General features: G+C 49.1%; 1 protein-coding gene across 2 annotated transcripts; it reads right to left on the bottom strand.

Moving 5' to 3' along the window:
• Positions 1–926: 926 nt before the first annotated feature.
• APTX (APRATAXIN-like protein) lies at positions 927–6,447 on the bottom strand. Of its 2 annotated transcripts, XM_008790918.6 has the most exons (6): positions 6,187–6,447; positions 5,975–6,108; positions 3,291–4,240; positions 1,767–2,481; positions 1,500–1,670; positions 927–1,397 (listed from the first exon to the last, which is right to left on the bottom strand). In XM_008790918.6, exons 1-6 carry the CDS (start codon positions 6,215–6,217, stop codon positions 1,062–1,064), a joined length of 2,337 nt encoding a protein of 778 aa, XP_008789140.4. In that variant the 5' UTR covers positions 6,218–6,447; the 3' UTR covers positions 927–1,061. The 2 variants fall into 2 exon arrangements, with proteins under 2 accessions (XP_008789140.4, XP_008789139.4); XM_008790917.6 differs by having other exon boundaries at positions 5,975–6,277.
• Between the last annotated feature and the right edge of the window lie 15,084 nt (positions 6,448–21,531).

Consider the following 21,531-nt stretch of genomic DNA (forward strand, 5'->3'; position numbering starts at 1 on the left):
TCCTCGCGAACTGACAACTCAAAAGAGAACAAATTTTATAAAAAATATCTATTTTTGCCTTGGTGGAGGCTAAAACAGAAAAAATTATACTCAACACCAGGTGCACCACGTCAGCACTACACTACAGAAACAATCGAAAATGAGGTGATGGGGGTGGCAATCTAAGATGAACTTTATCGTGAATGGAGTTTACAGGAATGAAAATTTTGACTTGTGTCGTGCACCGCTGATATGGTGTTCCTGGTGTAGGGTATAATTTCTCCTAAGGTAGGGTATGTGGATGTGGCGGCCAACAGATGACAATGATACCAAAGGAGGATTGCTTGAAGTCATCGTACAGTAATCTTTGCTTAGAAGCGGAATAAAATGTAGTTACTAGCTGAGATAGACACCTTGTTATAGGTTTGGCGACAAATCCCTGTATTGGCCTTACATGACTATTGGATAGGGAAAATCTAGCTTGCTAGGGTATGAATGGCAACACCTTAAAAAAGGTTAGGAATGAATAGGAGAGGAAGGAGTAAGTTCTGAAAGCTTGTCTAGTCCCAGCCAGAACGAGACATAAAGTTAGCCGAAAAATAAAAAGGACGAAAGATGATAACCACCTTGAAAGAGTAACTGATGTCTTTGTCTCTGCTGTTCGCCAGCTAACTGGCTTCTGAACAGAGATCCACAACCATAACAAAAACCCGATCCCGTGGGCCTAAAGGGCCTACCCTTAAGCACAAGGTTTTTGGGCCTTGCTTTACCCTGGCCCGACCCATCGCTATGGATCCAGGGGGACAAGCAAAACCATTAGGCAATCTGAGAGGAGATAGAACCTAGAGGAAAATCCCTCAAATATATCAAGCGATGGAACCTAACAAGAAAGAAATTAGCGTGTCAAACTGTACGGAAACACAAACAGGCGAAGATCCCACTGTAAATAGCCAAAAAATTGTTCCTTATCCATAGAATTATGGTTTCATTTCATTGTCGTATACCTCCAGCCCAGTATCCACAAACAAAACCAGGGCATCATACCTGCAACTCCAATGTCCAAAACACTGTACCCATTGAGTTCATGGTTTTTCACTTACAGTTTTTGATGAAGCCGACACAAGTCGGCCATTGTGGAGAAGATGAGAGGGAAAGGAAAATTTGCAATTAGCAACATGGGATTTAAGCTTTGGGATATTAGGATGTGCACTCCGACATCTGTGGCAGCGTAACTCCATTGTCAGCAACTTCTCATCATTGATCTTTGCTGCTCCATACTTATCAATCTCCTCTATTGCATCAGTAGAATCACGGAAAAAAGCGGTGTTAAAAGAGTTCCAGTGTTTTTTGTTCTTCAAGTGCGTCGAGTCAAAATCCTGGCTTATAACATGAAGGTGCAGTTGCCTCATTGATGGGACCTGTAAGATGGCCAAAACAGAAACTGAGGTCACTACGCCAAAATCAACTGAAACAAGAAAAGAATAAGAAAATAAAGAAATTTATGTTGACTCTGAACGCACTGAATGATATCCAAGTCTAAATACTAAAGAAGCATCTTCGCTTAAAAATCTTTCAGCCCACTGCACTCCCACAGCATGCAATTGTTTCATCAAAGGAAGGTGTTCTTTCTGGACATCTGCAAGACAGTCGAGACCATGCAATCTCGAAAGCACCAGAATATGCTTTTTTGCCTGCATAGCAAAAGTTCAGATATAATACAACAACAACATGATCGAACTTGGGGTAGAGGTCAGTTAAAGCATAATGTTTAATTTAACATGCCAAACCTTGGGATACCGATCATTCAAAACAACATATTCATTTGATATCTCCATGACAGCATTCTTGTGCTTCTCAGGATGCATGGCATTCTCATAAAGAGCTTGGGCCCAAGAACCCCATGTTCTTTTCGTAGCAACAGCGGTCTTTCTGCTCTCATCATCGGATTTTGGCGCATCAGAATTGATTCCAGATTCAGCAAATCCATGATCGCCATGCTGCATATTATATTTGTCCTTTGAACTTGATTCAGTTAGAATTCCTTTGGATCTTTTGTTTCTCTCAAAATCATAAGGGTCCTCTCGTTTGATCTTCTGATCACTCTGTGGAAACTGCTCACTGGTAGTTCCTTCCATGAGATTGCTTTGTGGATCTGAAAGATTATATCTAGAATCTCCACTGCCTTCCCTCTGAAGACAGCTTTTTGAGATAGATGCAAAGTGCTCAAAAAGTGATGAGTACGCATCACGAAGAACCATGCATCCTTTGACATAGTTATTTTTAAGATAGTTTGGTCTCTGTGGATTCATATTTGGTCCAAGAACATGTATGACATGGGTCACTCCTTCGAATTTATACAGGGGAGAAGTTGAGGGAAGAGGGACTGCAACAGAGTTCCCTGGGCTAAGAGTTTCGATTCGTTCCTTGGTTGCAATTTCTAGTGATTTGCCTGCTGCTTTGAATATAGCTGCATTGACCCCTCCACCTCCAGGTTTTAACCGCCTGCACAAAGCATCAGTCGTTGATGTTGGTGTTACTTCCTGGTTTCTAAACAGTGTATGGTCATGTCGTTTTTCTTTTTTTTAATATCAATCAAACAAAGCTTATAATCACATAAACCAATGCAATTTAGTAACATGTGAAACATAGAAAGTCTTCACAAAATTAAATGCAATAATATGAGACAAACAGAATAGTCTTCTCTCAAAAACAAGATATACAGAAAAGTCTGGTTATAAAGCAAATCATGGACGGGCATTTTAATATGTAACTTTTTTGATCTTCATATAGAAATCTCTTGAAGTGATACAATAAAAAATGTAATATGTACTACCCAACAAAACTTTCCATAAAACTCCAGATGTCAACTATCAACTGAAGCATGACATATTTTAGAAATTCAATCTGTTAATACATTTTGATCATGCAATTTTGGATTAATTAAAGCAGATCTATCTCATTCTTTTTTCCTAAAGCATTCGAGTGTATAGAAATCTAAAATACTAGCATATGTACATTCTGTTACCGTAACCAACAAGCCCTTTTCTTAAGTATTAAGCATAATTATGAACTAACAAGACACATATAACACACTAATGTATTCATAAGTAATTAACAACGAAGGTAACCTATGACTGCATTATATTCTAGAAAATATGAAAGAAGTGCAACATTATCAGCTTGAAATAGGTGCAGAAGTCGAAGCATAATACATTTCCAGAACATACGCACCAAATAACATGAATAGCATCAATAAAAGCAAAACCCAAGGAGCCAGTAGAAGACAACATTCCATCACTATGAAATCTTACCAGTTGGCAGCATTGGCAATGACATTACAACGTAGGCCTCTTTTTGTGTACAGCTGAGTAATATCTCCAACAAATGTAAAGAATTTTTTAGAGTCAATGTTTCTCTCTGCAGCCTTAGCCCTAACCAAAGATAAGATATTTGATTTGTGACTCAGGTCGACCAGAACAAGTCTGACATTATCAACCTTTCTCAAAAAATCAGCAACGCTCTCTACTATAATGTCAGATGCCTTCTCATGGTCAAATTGAAAATCTGCTGTTGAAATGGATGGGAAAGCTAGTGTATGAACATCATTCGAGGAAAGATCACCAACAGAAGATTTCTCCAAAGAGTCACTCCCTTTCTTATCCTTATTTTCCATTTCAAGTTCCATGGAGCACAGATCTTTTCCACAAGTTTCTTGTCTTGGAATAGAATCTTGACAAGTATTGTCATCTATCACGTTACATTTGCCTGATGTTTCATTCTCTGGTATTTCTACTTTCTTCAGAAATTTCATTATCCCAAGCTGGACTTTTGCATCCTTACTCCTCTGGCCAAACACTCCAGATGGAAGGGTATCAGACAGATCCAGTGCACTGTATATTTTGACAGCATTTTTAACATCATTTTCGTTCTGACAAAATGTAATCCGAGAGAATCCCTCACTCAGCTGGGGTAGTTCTTTCTTTTGTAGCATGCGATTAACGACAGCAGCAGCTTTTCCTCCTTGCAAGTTCCCTTCATGCCCTGTCCGGTTCACTGACCGGGAAATACAAAGCCGAGCAGGCAGATCAAGGACCACTGCATGTACATCTGCTTGTGCTCCTCCAAGCCTCAGAAAATCAGCACGCTGGTCTCGCTCCAAGTTGCATCTATCAATGAAAACACTTTTACCATCCTTCAGTGCATCAGCTGCACTCTTTAAGCACTGTGATTTTGCTCCAGCTTTTCCATTTGCAATAGTATCCTGTAAAAAAGATTAATCTTTCAGTTTTGAAACACAACTAAGATGGACCATATCACAGAAACAGATATATGATTAGAAATAAAACATATAAATAGCCTAATAGCAAAATACTCAGAACCCAAAGGCTTTTCAAATAAAAGACTTAAACAAGCAAAGATGGCCCATGATGGCAATCAGTTCAGAAAATTTGTATAAAAAAAATTCCAAAAAAAAAAAAGCCATGTGCACTCACTGTAGGACATGATAATGGCCAGATGGATGGAAGATCTATTCCATGGCATGAATAAATTACAAATTTAGTAGAATGTAAATCCTCAGAGAAAATGTGATTTTAACTTGCCCAGGTGTCCTATTTTCTGGTATGGATCATAATACAATCAAACAAGATTAGGACATTTACATTTTACAACAATTCATATATTCATCCATTAAAAGTATGTAAATTTTACACGCGTAAACCTATAAAATCAGTTTATTTTGCTGACACTAATAGGTCAACACAGTATACAGGTTCTACTGCCATTAGTGAAACAAAAAGAATGAAAAGAACAAACAAGATAGCAGAAACGTTCGGTTACATGATTCATCTACAACCAGTCTCAACTATAGACACCCAAAAAAAAAAAAAATCCTCCCTATTGTCGATATAAAGCCCCCACGCCTCATATAATATTTGTCTCCAGGGTGGCTGTCACCATTGATGGGCAGCTAAAGCCTTTTAGGTGTAACCTTATTATAAAGATGAAATGGCCAAGGCCAATGATAAGGTATTGTTAGAAAATCACTAACTAACATGTTCTTATAAGCAATGAGCCAATAACTGCATGTAAATGGTAAGCAATGAAATATAATGTAAGTTGCGGTACAATGATCATTATAAGGAACAGCATCCTTCAATCAGAATTCAGAATTATAAAACGAGAAACCATGAGATCCTGAAAAAGCAACTGAACAAAATCGAAGGCGAAAGAACTAGGCCTAATTCAGTTTTGAATGGAAGAGGATGATGAAGACAGGGCCCTTCATATTTATCATGTTAAACCCTATCTCAAGGAACATAAACTTGGTAATTAGGTATCCTAGAGACAGCATGCAACCATATCACTTTGAAAACATGTCAGTTTCTTGGTATGCCGGTAAGTTGTGGATAAAGGAATTGTCTGAACATCATGACCCTATGATCATATAATCTGCATGTTTACAGGTTGAGCCGTTCTAAAAAATTGGTTGGACCGATTACTTGAGATAAGTCTTTATCTTGCATCTTTTTTTTGTTTAAAAAAAAATGCAGACTTTCATTTCTCTGCCATTCAGTTGCAATTTCCATTTTTCTCTAACCTTTCACCATAGTGGATAGACACTTGGTCTAGCATTCACTTTACCCTCATAATCTATCTGTTTTGCAATATCAGCTGATCATGGTTGTAAATTTTCCGCACTTGGCATCATTAACAAAGAAAGGAATTAGTATGCAAAATTTCTTAGGAGGAGTCTAACATATAGCTAAATTTGCCCATTCTTTACGATATATCTAAAGGGCGACACATTGTTGTCGTCTTAGCATCTAACATAGTAACATCTAGTTTTGGGCGTAATCAAACGATTAAATCAACGCAACACCATCATGAGTCCCTCCCTAGGGCATCAAAGCCCAGGTTGTACCAATTAAAGAGCAAATTTTGATCGGAACAGTATCATATACAGTGACTAAACGAGGGATGGATGGGAAGAGACCTGGCAAATCCGAACCCAGCAACGGCGGGCGGAGCTCATGACGTCGTTGCAGAAGGTGGTCTTGCCGCTGCCTGGGGGACCCATCAGAATCACCACCAAGGTTTTCCTTTTCCCCTTCACTTCTTCTTGTTCTTCTGAAAGCAAACGGAAAGGAGAAAATGTAAACATAAACAAAAATTTTTAAGGGGAACAATATCAGAGGTTCATGGTACGTTGGAGGGTCGGCGAATCTTTTTCCTCCATTGCCAACGGTTTGGGTACGTGCGCCGCGACAGCGCCGGTGAGGGCAAGGGTCCAAGGAAGGAGGAGAAGACGGCCGTAAACAGTGTCTCGTTCGAGAAGGTTCGGGTGTAACTGCAAATCGTAGCCGTTAATCTGGTATCGCGGCGGCGAACAGGTGGCTGCTCTTGGCGAAATAAAACAAAGTTTTAAAATCGCTGTTATGGCTACGATTGCAGAACTTATTTGGTTCAGACTTCAGAGAAATTGAAAGGAAAGCCTGATCAATAAAACAAGAAAAAAATATTAAAAATTTAATTATTTTTTAAAAAATAAAAAAATAATTTTTTTAATGAAAATAAGATTTTTATATTTTTTTCAAAAAGTGTGACTTGAGAAAGTCACTCTACTATATGTTAAAAATTTAACTTTTTTTTCAACTAAAAGTGGCTTTAAGCTTTCAAATAGAATTAAATAATTTTTTTATTGAAAATATAATAAATATTTTAAGTAACTTTTTCAAAAAAATATATGATAAATCAAACATAAACCACTCTTAAATATATTACTTTTTCATGGCCAACCAAAGATACATAAATAGATATTATATATCCAGGTATGATCTTTTCAGAAAAAACATTACAATAAAAAAATACTTTTTTACAAACCATGGAGTCCTTAATAGTTTTCTTCCTCTTTATTTTTTTAATTTTTTATTAAATTTTCCTTCTTCTTTTGACTAATTTTCTGTAGAGACCAAACACTACAAAGTGCTGGTGTTTTTTTAGCAGTATACGTATTTTATGTTTTGCTTTAAACCTCTAAAAGGTTGAGCTAGATCGCCGCATTCTTCAGAAGTTGAACCTTTATTTAGAGTAAACCACATCAAATATGTGGAACCTCTAAACTCAAATGCAGAGGCCTTTCACCTATCTGATGCCATGCTGATAAAACTATAGATTGCCACATACCAAAATATCCTATGGACAAATAAATTCTCCCACCGAAGTTGAGGAAAGTGAGATTCAAAAGCGATTCCATGTCCATTAAAGGCTTTGAACTTGGCCAGAAACAGGCTCTGACCCATGATTTTACGGCATCTCTCAAACCTAAGCTCAATTCAATGAGATCATCCTTGCTAATGGAAAGTTCCAGTCATGTTCACTTGACCCCCAGCTGATGTCAAGCAACACTGCAACAAGAAATAATGGATAAGTGGATGGAGGAATGGAGGATTTGTGTTTTAGACGCGTCAGCAACCAGAGGCCTCCCTACACTACAGTTAAAGGGGCTACGCATATGGCCTAATTATCAGTTGAGAAATAGTGAGCCAAGTCCATTCCTGGGTAGAAATTAGAGCACGTCGTTATGGATTTTATGATAGGTTTGCGTAGAACTCTTGATAGTAATGATGCAGTTTGGATAATTATAGATTGATCGAATGATGAAGTTGGCATACTTTTCACTTTTAAGATTGGTCTTTTCCTCGGGAGGTTAGCGAGCATGTACATCAAAAGATTGTCAAATAGTATGGGGCCTCGATCATCATTGCATCAGATTGAGATAGCACATTTATATCTCGGTTTTTGAGGAGTGTGGATTAAGTTTTGGAACCTAAGTAGATGATGATAAGGCTATTCTATTGCTAATGATGTACTATGGTAACTCTGCAACGGTGCATCGTGGCCATTGTAGTAGGAATGAACTAAAGGATGGTGACAACCGATGGTGTAGATTGATAAGGCTATTCGATTTCTTTCAATATATATGGTTCTTGTTGCTGGTGGTCCAAACCGAGAACGATTGGCACAGCGGTGTGAACGGGATTCCGTCTGAGCTGCCTTGGTCGATGTTGATTGTGCTCCGCCTTCCACCGGGAAACCTGCAAGCAAGCCTCGCACCACCACTGGGGTAGCGGGGGCCCTCCGACGATCAAGTCAGAGGAGATTGGAGGAGGAGGAGAAATGATAATAGCAAGCAAGAGAGTGCTCTGGAAGATATTGCTTACCCCCCCTTCTCTCCCCAGCCGCATATATACCTGGCTGGGGGGTCTCTCAGGGGGGTTTGTCATCGTGGGGCGCGATGGAGTGGCCACTGACATGGCCGTTACAGGGCGTCGTGGAGCAGCGCTGGGTACGGCCATGACAGGGCGTAGTGGAGTTCCGCTTTGTACGGCTGATACAGGAGATCGTGGAACAGCATCGGATACAGCCGTTGCAGGGAGTAGTGGAGCAGGAGGCCTCGGCGTGCCTCTGGGAAGCAGCCTGTCGTTATCAAGAGATCTCCGACTCGGGGTCGGAGTGCTGGATCAGGGGGCAGCCGACTCGGGGTCGGGCTGCGGTGCTGAGGATATCCGACTTGGGGTCGGATTGCTAGATTAAGGGGCAGCCGACTCGGGGTCGGGCTGCGAAGCCGAAGATGTCCGACTCGGGGTCGGATTGCTGGATCAAAGGGCAACCGACTCGAGGTCGGGCTGTGGAGCCGAAGATGTCCGACTCGGGGTCGGATTGCTGGATCAAAGGGCAACCGTAGTCTTCATGGGCGCGCGTGCCGGTCACGTGGAGCATGGCGGCTTAGTTCCCCCGTAACAGTAGCCCCCCACTTCCGAGCCTGGAACCAGAAGGGGAACGGGTGAAGGGAGTGATGCTTCGAGATTGCCGCCATCCCTTGGAGAGGCGCGCGCGCTTCGAGCTCCCCGCCTTCTTTATGGCGTATGGCGGTTGTTGCTGACCTGGCAGTCTGAGGATTTCGGCGGACATCCTTCCTCAATGGTGTCGATTCGCCTTTGGGGCGCGAGCGACCCTTCGGCGGCCAGGCGTCCTCTGGCGTCATCGAGGCATCACCCGCCTTTCCGCCTATTTAACCGGGGGCCCTCCCCCGTCCGTCTTCCTCTTTACAGACATTTTCGAGTTTCCCCTTTGCGCTGCCGTTGTTGCCGTCGGACTGTTCGCTTGCTTCTCCTTTGACGCTCTCGGAGCCGTTCTTCCTTCTCTTCCGGTGAGTTACCCCATTCTTCTACTTAGGGCTCTCCATACTTTCTCCTTTTGTACTAGTGTACCCCAGTCGTCCCGGAAGGTCGCGGACTATCGAGAGAGGTGGGAAAAGGCTCAGTGGTCTGCCAACAGCGCCCGCAACCGAACCCGGTCTCTTGAAGCCAAACTGGGCGAATTGGAGTCAGCCTTGGAGAGGTCCCGCGCGAACGACCAAGAGCTCCGTTCGCGCCTGGAGGAAGCCGAGGCCGCTCGCACTGCTGCCGAGGCGAAGCATAAGGAGGCTCAGGCTAATCTGCTGAGGGTCTCCTCCGAGGCTGAAGACCGGATTGTGGCGAAGGTCTTGGAGGCTAAGGCTCAGATTACGGAGCGAGCAGAGGCGGCGCTGGCCGAGAAGAGTGCGGAGATCGGGCGCCAGGCGGTACAGGCTTATCGTCAGTCCGCCGAGTTCACCCGTGATATGTCGGAGGCGGTACGGGCCTATCGTCAGTCTGACGAGTTCGTCCGTGACGCGTCGGACGCGGGGTCCGAATCCTTCATCTTAGGCTTCGAGGAGGGCCTGGCAAGGGTGTCGGCTAAGTACCCCGAAGTTGACCTGAGTGGGATTTCCCTTCTCGACTCCTCTCCGGCGCCATCGCCTGCTGATTCTCCTGCCGCCTCCCTACCCCCTGCGGACGAGCCCGACGCTCCCGACCCGGGGGTTCCTCCAAGCTGACCTCTTGTACCTTTCGTTGTCCTCTTTTTTTTTGTATGTCGGCGTTTTGCCAAATTGTATGGGCCTTGGCCCTGAAACAATGAAAATTAATACAAGTCGAATGTTTCTTCATCTCGCTTTCGTCCTCCTCTTTTTTTTCTTTTTAACTCTTGGGAGCGTCTTGCCGACTCCTAACTCTCGAAGTCCTTCCGGCGCTAAGCCAGGCATCCGAGGGTTAGGCCTCAGGAAATTCTTCCGGCGCTAAGCCAGGCATCCGAGGGTTAGGCCTCAGGAAATTCTTCCGGCGCTAAGCCAGGCATCCGAGGGTTAGGCCTCAGGAAATTCTTCCGGCGCTAAGCCAGGCATCCGAGGGTTAGGCCTCAGGAAATTCTTCCGGCGCTAAGCCAGGCATCCGAGGGTTAGGCCTCAGGAAATTCTTCCGGCGCTAAGCCAGGCATCCGAGGGTTAGGCCTCAGGAAATTCTTCCGGCACTAAGCCAGGCATCCGAGGGTTAGGCCTCAGGAAATTCCGCTCGTCGGTCGGCCAAGGCTGGCGCAAGCCGAGGCGACCGGTCGGGGCTTCAGGCTAGTCTGGTCCCGGGATGGTCATCGGGTTAGCCTGGCATCCGAGGGCCGAGCCTCGGGAGATTCCGCTCGTTGGTCGGCCAAGGCTGGCGCAAGCCAAGGCGACCGGTCGGGGCTTCAGGCTAGTCTGCTCCCGGGGTGATCATCGGGTTAGCCTGGCATCCGAGGGCCGAGCCTCGGAAGATTCCGCTCGTTGGTCGGCCAAGGCTGGCGCAAGCCAAGGCGACCGGTCGGGGCTTCAGGCTAGTCTGCTCCCGGGATGATCATCGGGTTAGCCTGGCATCCGAGGGCCGAGCCTCGGGAGATTCCGCTCGTTGGTCGGCCAAGGCTGGCGCAAGCCAAGGCGACCGGTCGGGGCTTCAGGCTAGTCTGCTCCCGGGATGATCATCGGGTTAGCCTGGCATCCGAGGGGCGAGCCTCGGGAGATTCCACTCGTTGGTCGGCCAAGGCTGGCGCAAGCCAAGGCGACCGGTCGGGGCTTCAGGCTAGTCTGGTCCCGGGATGATCATCGGGTTAGCCTGGCATCCGAGGGCCGAGCCTCGGGAGATTCCGCTCGTTGGTCGGCCAAGGCTGGCGCAAGCCAAGGCGACCGGTCGGGGCTTCAGGCTAGTCTGGTCCCGGGATGATCATCGGGTTAGCCTGGCATCCGAGGGCCGAGCCTCGGGAGATTCCGCTCGTTGGTCGGCCAAGGCTGGCGCAAGCCAAGGCGACCGGTCGGGGCTTCAGGCTAGTCTGCTCCCGGGATGGTCATCGGGTTAGCCTGGCATCCGAGGGCCGAGCCTCGGGAGATTCCGCTCGTTGGTCGGCCAAGGCTGGCGCAAGCCAAGGCGACCGGTCGGGGCTTCAGGCTAGTCTGCTCCCGGGATGGTCATCGGGTTAGCCTGGCATCCGAGGGCCGAGCCTCGGGAGATTCCGCTCGTTGGTCGGCCAAGGCTGGCGCAAGCCAAGGCGACCGGTCGGGGCTTCAGGCTAGTCTGCTCCCGGGATGGTCATCGGGTTAGCCTGGCATCCGAGGGCCGTGCCTCGGGAAATTCCGCTCGTTGGCCATGCGCCTGTCGCTTGCAGCCCGACGGGGTTTCTCCGTGGCCAGCTGCGATCGTGTTTCTCCTCTTCTCCAAGCGTTGCCTGGGGAACACCAGAAGGGCATTAAACGCTAATTGATGCGTTACCTGGGAAATTGGATCGCCAGTTGCTGCTTGCGAGGAGTGTCAGTTAAGCGGCCGCGATGCGCGCGTTCTTCGAGGCGGACGCGACCTGGGCGCGAGCGGAGATATGTGGACCTAGGGGTACGTGCCACCCGGAGTGTCCTGCACAAAGAATGCGATTAAGGAGAATGACGCTTAGGAAATCGCGGGAAGATACGCCTCGAGAGCCAGAACGGCTCCGGATTCAATGCGTCCGCATTTATGGGAGCCACCCGCATCGGAACGACCGGGGGGCTGCAGTTTGGCTATAAATACAGGTGCAGGTGCGATGGAGTTTGCCAAGCCGGAGCTGTTCAAGTTGCCATGGATCGTGGACCTTCTCTCTGGCGCATGGCTGAGAGACTCCTGCCGAAGGAACGGGAGGCGCGCCCCTCGCGACTTCAGCCAACTAGCCGTTTCATCTGGGATCAACAAGGAGGTTCTCCCCGGCGGAACTCCGCTCTAGGCGTTTCATCCGGGATCACGTCTCCCCTCCTTGAAGTTCAGCCTCCCGATTGAGCTCTGCACCAGACGCTCGATCCGGGACCGCGCCTCCATATGCTCTTCTCCCTCGTATTCCTTCTCTCCTCTGACACTGGGGAGGATCGGAATATTCTTTGGAGGCGGCGTTCCCCTGGGGGCAGCGGCGGCTTCTCCAGCGGTGGTTCCTCGTCTTCTTCGTGAGGCGTCGTTGGTGCCTCCGGTTAGAAGCACCCACTTCCGACGGGGTTGCAGCCGCTTCAGATGGAGGTTTCGGGATCCCAAATCTTCAGCTCCTCGGAGTCTCCACCTCTTCTTTACTTTCTTTACACCCTAATTCCCCTCTGGGAATTCCTTGTAATCACACGAGCACGCCGTTGTAACCAGAAATTATTGAAATGCAAAACGTTATACATTTTTGAACTGTCTTTCTGGCATCGTCGTTCTACTGGTAATACATCCGCAGGTTAGCGGAATTCCAGCTCCTTAGAATTTCTCGACCATCTAGGGCCTCCAACTGGTAGGAGCCAGGTCGGTTTACCCAGCGAACCTTATATAGGCCTTCCCAATTTGGCGCTAGCTTCCCACCTTCCGCAGGTCGAGATGCTTTAGCTCGCCTTAGCACCAGATCTCCGATTCTGAAAAGCTTCGGTCGGACCTTGGAGTTGTAATATCGGGCCACCCTCCGCTGATACATCGCCATCCGAACCTGCGCCATTTCCCTCGCTTCTTCCAAGAGATCCAGGTTCCCTCGGAGTTGTTCCGAATTGGCCTCGGGTCGGTGCGCGGCCACCCGAGGTGAGGGGAGTCCGAGCTCCACGGGGACAACGGCTTCCGTGCCATAGGTTAGGCTGAAAGGCGTCTCCCCGGTAGGGGTCCGATGCGTGGTCCGATACGCCCAAAGGACATTCTCGAGTTCTTCGACCCAAGCTTGCCCCGTCCGACCGATTCGCGCTTTGATTCCTTGGAGGATTGTCCGATTTGTGACCTCGGCCTCGCCGTTGGTTTGGGGATGCGACACAGATGTGAACCGATGCTCGATCCCGAACTCCTCGCAGAAGTCACGGAAATGCTTGTTGTCGAACTGTCGCCCATTATCCGAGATGAGGACCCGAGGTACCCCAAATCGGACAATGATGTTCTTCTTCACGAACTTCCGGACTTGCACCTCCGTGATAGTGGCCAGCGGCTCTGCCTCCACCCACTTGGTGAAGTAGTCGATTGCAACAATCAAAAATTTCCGCTGAGCTGAAGCGACGGGGAATGGTCCGAGGATATCCATTCCCCACTGGGCGAAGGGCCAGGGTGCAGTGATTGGCGCCAAGGGGACAGAAGGGACTCTCTGGACGTTGGCGTGGCGCTGGCAGGCGTCGCATTTCCGCACATGATCCTTTGAGTCCTCCAACAAGGTAGGCCAATAATAGCCTTGCCTCATGATCTTATGCGCCAAGGACCTAGCCCCCAGGTGCGATCCGCAGATGCCTTCGTGGACTTCGCTGAGGGCGTAGGCCGCTTCCGAGGGGCGGAGGCACCTTAAGAGGGGGGCGGTGAACGAGGTCCGATACAGCCTCCCTTCATAGAGTACGTAGTGGGCGGACTTCATGACGAGTCGCCGAGCTTGATCTTCGTCCTCTGGGAGGATTCCTTCGGCGAGGTAGGCGACGAGCGGGTCCATCCAAGATGGCTCCGGATCAATCGCCATCACCGCTCCGGCCTCGCCGATGCTCGGGGCATCCAGGGTCTCCAGGTAGATCGCCCTCGACAAGTTGTGCGCGTCTGTGCCCACCAAGCAGGACAGCCTGTCGGCCCTGGCATTTTCGCTTCTTGGGACCTGCTGAATGTCAACACTGCCGAGGTCGGGAATGAGTGCTTGCACCTTCCAGACATAGCTCTGCATGGTCGGGCTCCGAGCCTCGAACTCCCCTCGGACCTGCCCGACCACCAGCTGGGAGTCGGTGAAGACCTTCAGGCGCCGGATGCCGAGCTCCTTGGTGAGTTTGAGTCCTGTGACTAGGGCCTCATATTCCGCCTCGTTGTTGGTCACTGGAAATCCGAACCTCAAGGCATACTCGGCTATCACTCCATCGGGACTGGTAAGGACCAGCCCGGCCCCTCCACCTTCGGGGTTCGACGACCCATCAATGTGAAGCGTCCAGATTGGGAGGTCGAGGCTGGGTGTTTCCGGCGGCCTAGGTTCCGCCTCCTGCACAGTGCACTCAGCGAGGAAGTCCGCGAGCACCTGGGCCTTGATGGCGGGTCGGGGCTGGTAGCGGATGTCGAACTCACCAAGTTCTACTGCCCACTTCACCAGCCGTCCCGCATTCTCAGGATTGCTGAGGATCTGCCGCAGTGGTTGATCGGTCAAGAGGATGACAGGATGAGCCTGGAAATAGGGGCGAAGCCTCCTGGCCGCGGTGAGCAGCGCGAAGGCGATCTTTTCCGCCTTCGTATACCGTGTCTCGGCATCCCGTAGGACCCGGCTGATGTAGTACACAGGCTTCTGGAGCTTTGCCTCTTCCCGAACCAGTACTGCGCTGACTGCGGTTGGGGAGACCGCCAGATAGAGGTAGAGCATCTCCCCCTCTTGCGGCTTGGACAGCAGGGGAGGAGACGCCAAGTACTCCTTGAGTTGGTCGAATGCCACTTGACATTCGGCCGTCCAAAGGAAGTCTTTCGGACGCTTCAACACCTTGAAGAACGGTTGGCAGCGTTCGGCCGATTTTGCCACAAATCGTCCGAGCGCGGCGACCCTTCCAGCGAGCTCCTGAACCTCCTTCACTTTGGTCGGAGGGGACATATCCTGGATGGCCTTGATTTTGTCCGGGTTGGCCTCGATCCCCCGCTGGTTGACAATGAAACCGAGAAACCTCCCGGCCGAAGCACCAAAGGCGCACTTCGCTGGGTTCAGCTTCACGCGAAACTTCCGCAAGGTGGCGAAAGTCTCCTCCAGATCCGCAATGTGCTGGTCCGCATGGCGACTCTTCACCAGCATATCGTCCACGTACACCTCCATGTTCCGGCCAATCTGCTCCTTGAAGATTTTATTGACGAGGCGCTGGTAAGTGGCGCCAGCATTCTTCAGACCAAAAGGCATTACCTTGTAACAGTACAGCCCCCGGTCTGTTATAAAGGCAGTTTTCTCCTCGTCCTGTGGAGCCATCATTATTTGGTTGTAGCCGGAGAAGGCGTCCATGAAAGACAGCAGCTGATATCCGGAAGTCGCGTCGACCAGTTGGTCTATCCGTGGAAGCGGAAAGCTATCCTTGGGGCACGCCTTGTTCAGGTCGGTGTAGTCGACGCACATCCTCCACTTCCCGCTCGCCTTCCGGACAAGTACGACGTTTGCCAGCCACTCGGGGTAGCTCACCTCCCTTATAAAGCCTGCATCCAAGAGTTTGTCTACCTCCTGTTCGACCACCCGGATCCGATCCGGGGCACAGTGTCTCTTCTTCTGCTTCACTGGTCGGTGGGTCGGGTCGACGTTGAGGGCGTGAGAAATGACCTCCGGGTCGATCCCAGGTACATCGGCCGCCGACCAGGCAAATACATCAGCATTGGCTCGGAGGAATTCCACTAACCTGAGCCGAGCTTCCGAGTCGAGGTTGGCACCGACCCGGACCGTACGGTCCGGGCGACCCTCTTCAAGGGGAACTTCGATCACACCCTCGGCCGGCTCCCCGTGCCGCAAAGCCACCTCGTCTCTGGCGTCAAGGGACTCGACGCTTAGGGCCTCCACGGGCTTCTTCCCTTTGAGAGTTGCTAGGAAACATTGCCGTGCGGTCGGTTGGTCACCTCGGACCTCTCCAATCCCGGCCGCCGTGGGGAACCGCATTAGCAAATGGTATGTAGAGACTACTGCGCGAAGGGCGTTCAGTCCGGGTCGTCCGAGGATAGCGTTGTAGGCCGAGGGAACACGGACGACCAAGAACCCGAGCCGCACCGTGGCTTCTGCGGGTGCAACGCCCGCAGTCACAGGCAGCTCAATGACACCTTCGGCCGAGATAGCGTCTCCAGTGAATCCTATGAGGGGGGTGGATGTTTTGTGCAACACTTGTCGGGACAAGCTCATCTTTTGGAAGGCCTCGTAAAACAAAATATCAGCTGAGCTTCCACTATCCACAAGAACACGCCTTACATCATAGTTCGCCATAGTGAGGGAGATCACCATGGCATCATCATGGGGGGTCTGAACCCCCTTTACATCCTCATCACAAAAAGTGATTACATTTCCGACCCGCTGCCTCTTCGCGACGGCCACCCCTGATGCTTCCACCGAGCCCCCTGCGTTCCTCACGGGCCGAGAACAGCCCCCAGTGATGGTGTGGATTACGCCCACGACGGGTCGATTCTGCTCCCGAGGCTCCTGAGGGGCCGGGTCGGCCGGACGCGGGTCTGCGGGGGGACGTCGGTCGTTTACATATCGACCGAGACGCCCTCGGCGGATGAGAGCCTCGATCTCGTCCCGAAGCTGGAAGCAGTCTTCGGTGTCGTGGCCGTGGTCTCGGTGGTACTCACAGTACGCCCGAGAGGGCCTCCTCCCAGGGATTTTCTTCATCTGCCTCGGGACCGGGAGGTTCTCCCGCCCCTTGACCTCCATAAGGATCTGGGCCCGGGGGGCCAGGAGTGGGGTGTACCGGTTGAAGCGTCGATGCGGAGAACGAGGGCGTGGGACGCCGTGGTTCCTCGCCGGTGACGGGCTTCTGCGCCGATGTTGAGGCGTCGGGCTCCTCCTCTGGGGTGCCTCTTTTCGCCTTTTCTTCCCGAGCTTTAGAGGGGCCTCGGCGGCCTCCTTGTTCCGGTGGGCGGCTGCCTCCTCGGCGTCTGCATACTGGTTCGCCCGAGACAACAGCTCCGGGAAGCTCCGCGGCAGGCGTTTGTCCAGGGAGAAGGTGAGTCTGCCCTTCCGGAAGCCACGCTTCAGGGCTGAGAGAGCCACCTCCTGGCTCAGGTTCCGGACCTCCAATGTAGCCTTGTTGAAACGGGTAAGGTAATCCCGCAGGTTTTCTCCCTCGTTTTGCCGGACATCAAAGAGGGAGTCGGAAACCAATCGCCGCCGGCTACTGACGGCGAAATGGCTGATGAAGAGGCGAGTGAACTGGTCAAAGGACTGGATAGAGTCAGCCTCCAGGCCGGCGAACCACGCCCTGGCTGGGCCACGGAGGGTCGCCGGGAAGGCCTTGCAGAGGAGGGGATTTGATGCTCCATGGAGGAGCATAAGAGTCCTGAAACTCTCCACGTGATCCCGCGGGTCCGCCGCCCCGTCATAGGGCTCGATCGCCGGCATTTTGAATCCCGGCGGATTTGGGGTCCGCAGGATCCTCGAGGCAAGCGCCGGTTGGGAGGTGATCTCCAAGTCGGCGAAGAGATCTTTGGAGTGGCCCTTCAGGACCTGGAGTTGTCTGTGGAGATCGTCCACCCGCCGGTCCAGGGAGCGCGACCGGTGGGTGGGAGACAAGGAGCGGCGTGAGGGGGACCGACTGGAGTGCGGGCCCCTCGAGGACTGGGGGGTCGGAGAACGCGCCCGGGTCCGCCTCTCGTACCCCGCGCAGCTTCGATGAGAAGGTCCTGGCAGAATGGACCGTGCTCGAGAACCTTCCTCGCGCCGGCGCTCCTCCCCATGGGAGAGGAAGGAGCGCGGGTTGAGGAAGACAGGTGAGCGCTCCGGGGGCAGCGGCTCCTGGGCCCGCTGTGGCGCTCGAGACATCACACCCTGCAGGTTCTGCACTGCCTCCGCGAGGGTGCGAACCTGCTGGGCTAACTGGTCGAACTGAGCGGCTTCGACCATCTGAATGGGGGGTGGAATGGTGGAGTGTTGCTGAGAATGTGTTGGAGACGCAGCGGCCTCCCGGCCGGAGGCGCGAGAGGCCCCGCGACCGGAGGCATTGGAAGCTCCACGACCACCTCGCCGTGCCATTACGATCGCTCTGAGATCAGGGCCCTTTCTCTAGCGCCAACTGTTGCTGGTGGTCCAAACCGAGAACGATTGGCACAGCGGTGTGAACGGGATTCCGTCTGAGCTGCCTTGGTCGATGTTGATTGTGCTCCGCCTTCCACCGGGAAACCTGCAAGCAAGCCTCGCACCACCACTGGGGTAGCGGGGGCCCTCCGACGATCAAGTCAGAGGAGATTGGAGGAGGAGGAGAAATGATAATAGCAAGCAAGAGAGTGCTCTGGAAGATATTGCTTACCCCCCCTTCTCTCCCCAGCCGCATATATACCTGGCTGGGGGGTCTCTCAGGGGGGTTTGTCATCGTGGGGCGCGATGGGGTGGCCACTGACATGGCTGTTACAGGGCGTCGTGGAGCAGCGCTGGGTACGGCCATGACAGGGCGTAGTGGAGTTCCGCTTTGTACGGCTGATACAGGAGATCGTGGAACAGCATCGGATACAGCCGTTGCAGGGAGTAGTGGAGCAGGAGGCCTCGGCGTGCCTCTGGGAAGCAGCCTGTCGTTATCAAGAGATCTCCGACTCGGGGTCGGAGTGCTGGATCAGGGGGCAGCCGACTCGGGGTCGGGCTGCGGTGCTGAGGATATCCGACTTGGGGTCGGATTGCTAGATTAAGGGGCAGCCGACTCGGGGTCGGGCTGCGAAGCCGAAGATGTCCGACTCGGGGCCGGACTGCTGGATCGAAGGGCAGCCGACTCGAGGTCGGGCTGTGGAGCCGAAGATGTCCGACTCGGGGTCGGATTGCTGGATCAAAGGGCAACCGACTCGAGGTCGGGCTGTGGAGCCGAAGATGTCCGACTCGGGGTCGGATTGCTGGATCAAAGGGCAACCGTAGTCTTCATGGGCGCGCGTGCCGGTCACGTGGAGCATGGCGGCTTAGTTCCCCCGTAACAGTTCTCAATTGTTTTCATGATGTATACAGCATAATCCAACCATAATTCAAATTTATCAATTCACATGGCAGCATTGTGCAGCTTGTTGAATATTTATTGACAAAATAAACTATATAAAATCACTATATATATATATATATATATATATATATATATATATATATATATATATATATATATATATATATATATATATATATATATACACACACACACACACACACATACAAGGCAAACATCTGCCGCTTTCAATGAGCATTGTACCCAACAAGTGAGGACATACAGAGAGGCGCAAGAAACATTAAAGAGAACTAGCCGATTAAATTGGCGTTTCACAACCTTTATCACTTCATTATTCATCTTGACAAAAGAGCACCTTTTTCTCGATATCTTCACAGGTAAGTACGAATGCCGTGTGAGCCCTCAAAGTTCGACACGGAAGAGAAACACAGAATTTTAAAACCGTGGCTACAGCAACTATCAAACATTGACCAGCCCTTCAAATTACAAGACAAATACTCAAATGATAATTCTTTTCAAATATATAATCAATTTTTTATCATGAAAATATGATCGTGACATCTTTAACCATACAAGCAACAGCTAATTAATTTCTTATCGTATCTTAAAAATTATAATCTCCTTCAATATGGTAACCATCACAATCTATGGCTGCTAGCACTACATAAAGAAATACAATAGGCTGAAAATGCTTAAGGGCCCCTTTTTTAATGGAGAAATATCATGAAAAAAGTTAGTTAAATTTTTTATTTACCAACTTACCCATATTCTCATACTTTTCTAAATGGATAAATTATTTTTCCATGAATAGCTTTTACTCATAAAAGAAGATGAAAGTCCTACCAATCTAAAAGGTGGGTAAGTCATTTTCCCATCAACAAATAAAATAATCTTTTAATTTTGTTCCTAAAATACTCTAACCTTGATATTATATAATAAGATATAATAATATATAATATAATATATCATATATATTACAATACTATTTATTATAATATAAAATATATAATATCATATCATATATTATATTATTAAATATAATAATATATATTATTAAATATTTTTTATTATTTATAATGTAACAATATTTATAATAAGATATATACATATATATATATATTATTATAGAAAATATAGATAGAAACTAACTGGGAAAAGAGGTAATACAAAAGAACATATATAATAAATTTCGAAGCTATTTCCAATGCATAAAAAAATATGAATAAATTATTTTTTATCTAGATATTATTTAGAAAATATTTATCTAAAAAATATAAATTTTTGGATAAAGTTTTTATTCTCAGAAGAACGGGCTTGGTGATATTTTTTCCTCCCTCTTTCGGTCTTTCCTTACGATTTTAAAATGCCAATGGGATATAGCTGTTGCTCTTGGATGTTCTCCTATCTCATCACCGGACTTTTAGAAGGAAGTTATTCTCCTATACAAATAGAAAAGAATCACAAACTCGACCACTTGGGTGCCACACTTGCAGTGTATTAGATCACCTTACTACCTTAGATAGAGTGTCTCCTCTCTCTCTCTCTCTCTATCCATCTCGCACCTGTTTAGGGTTCGATTTGGAGTTCCTTTAATACGTTCTTCTAGAGTTGTTATAACGTATCCAAAACGTTGCCGTTCCTCATCTGTCGCGCTTCAAACAGAACTGCTGACCGGCCCACGTCACCTCCAACGGCGTGTTCCGTTCGCGCAGCATCTGACCCGACAACGACATTCGAACACGCCGACGCGATCTGGCCGTTAGCGCCTGCTAGCCTGTCGTGATCCGACAGTTAATATCTTCGGGCCCCACATCAAACGGTAGACGTTCGATGATGTCCCCGAATGGGACCCTGCAACAGCTGTCCGATGACCATATCCGCGTCCGTCCAGATCCGATCTCATCAAAACCGAAAAAGCGAGTCCAACCCTTCGGTAAACTAGTTTCAACGTAGAGACGCCACACCAGCCGTCTGATCATGATCTGACGGTGATAGTACAATGAGAGCCAATAAACGCCATAACCTTTGATTAAATTAAAATATCTCCTGATTGCGTAATTAAAGATCAATGTTATCAAACGGTTGCAAGAAAAAAAGAAAAAAACGAGCGCCGTTAATTTCTGAAGTTGGTAAAGCCGTGAAGTTGGTATGTCTGCCCTTACGACTCAGTCAAGCCGCTACGCCGGCCTTTTTGAGCGGAACGACGGCGTTACGATAGCAAGAGGACGGCGTGAGGCTCGCAAGGGGGAAGGATGACTGAGGACGTGGAATTCTTGATTTGTTTGATACAACGTCGGGGCCCGTCGAATCGGTGGACACGTATATTGGAAAGTCCACATCAGTGAGCTGGAGAAGCTGCTTCTTCTTTAAAGACGATTAAATGATGGCGGTCCCCTCACCGCCTTGTGTTTGATATCTCACCAGCCTATTGTTTAGGTTCCCATACTGTTTGGTGGAAAAGACGAGGGAAGAGCATGTTATGGTCATAACTAACGCAACGCGGCCATTGAATTGGTACTGGAATTCGTCTTGGAGGACGGAGCCGT

Source organism: Phoenix dactylifera, chromosome 17, assembly GCF_051530095.1.
Source record: "Phoenix dactylifera cultivar Ajwa chromosome 17, Ajwa_hap1_PhDact_Kaust_v1.1, whole genome shotgun sequence".
NCBI classification, from domain to species: domain Eukaryota; kingdom Viridiplantae; phylum Streptophyta; class Magnoliopsida; order Arecales; family Arecaceae; genus Phoenix; species Phoenix dactylifera.

Excerpts from the sequence above, each read along its gene's own strand:
- APTX (XM_008790917.6), bottom strand. The coding sequence starts at position 6,142 with ATGTTTACATTTTCTCCTTTCCGTTTGCTTTCAGAAGAACAAGAAGAA. Across the intron at positions 4,241-5,974 it reads GCTGGGTTCGGATTTGCCAG|GATACTATTGCAAATGGAAA; the intron begins GTCTCTTCCCAT and ends TCTTTTTTACAG. Across the intron at positions 1,398-1,499 it reads TTAGACTTGGATATCATTCA|GTCCCATCAATGAGGCAACT; the intron begins GTGCGTTCAGAG and ends GCCATCTTACAG.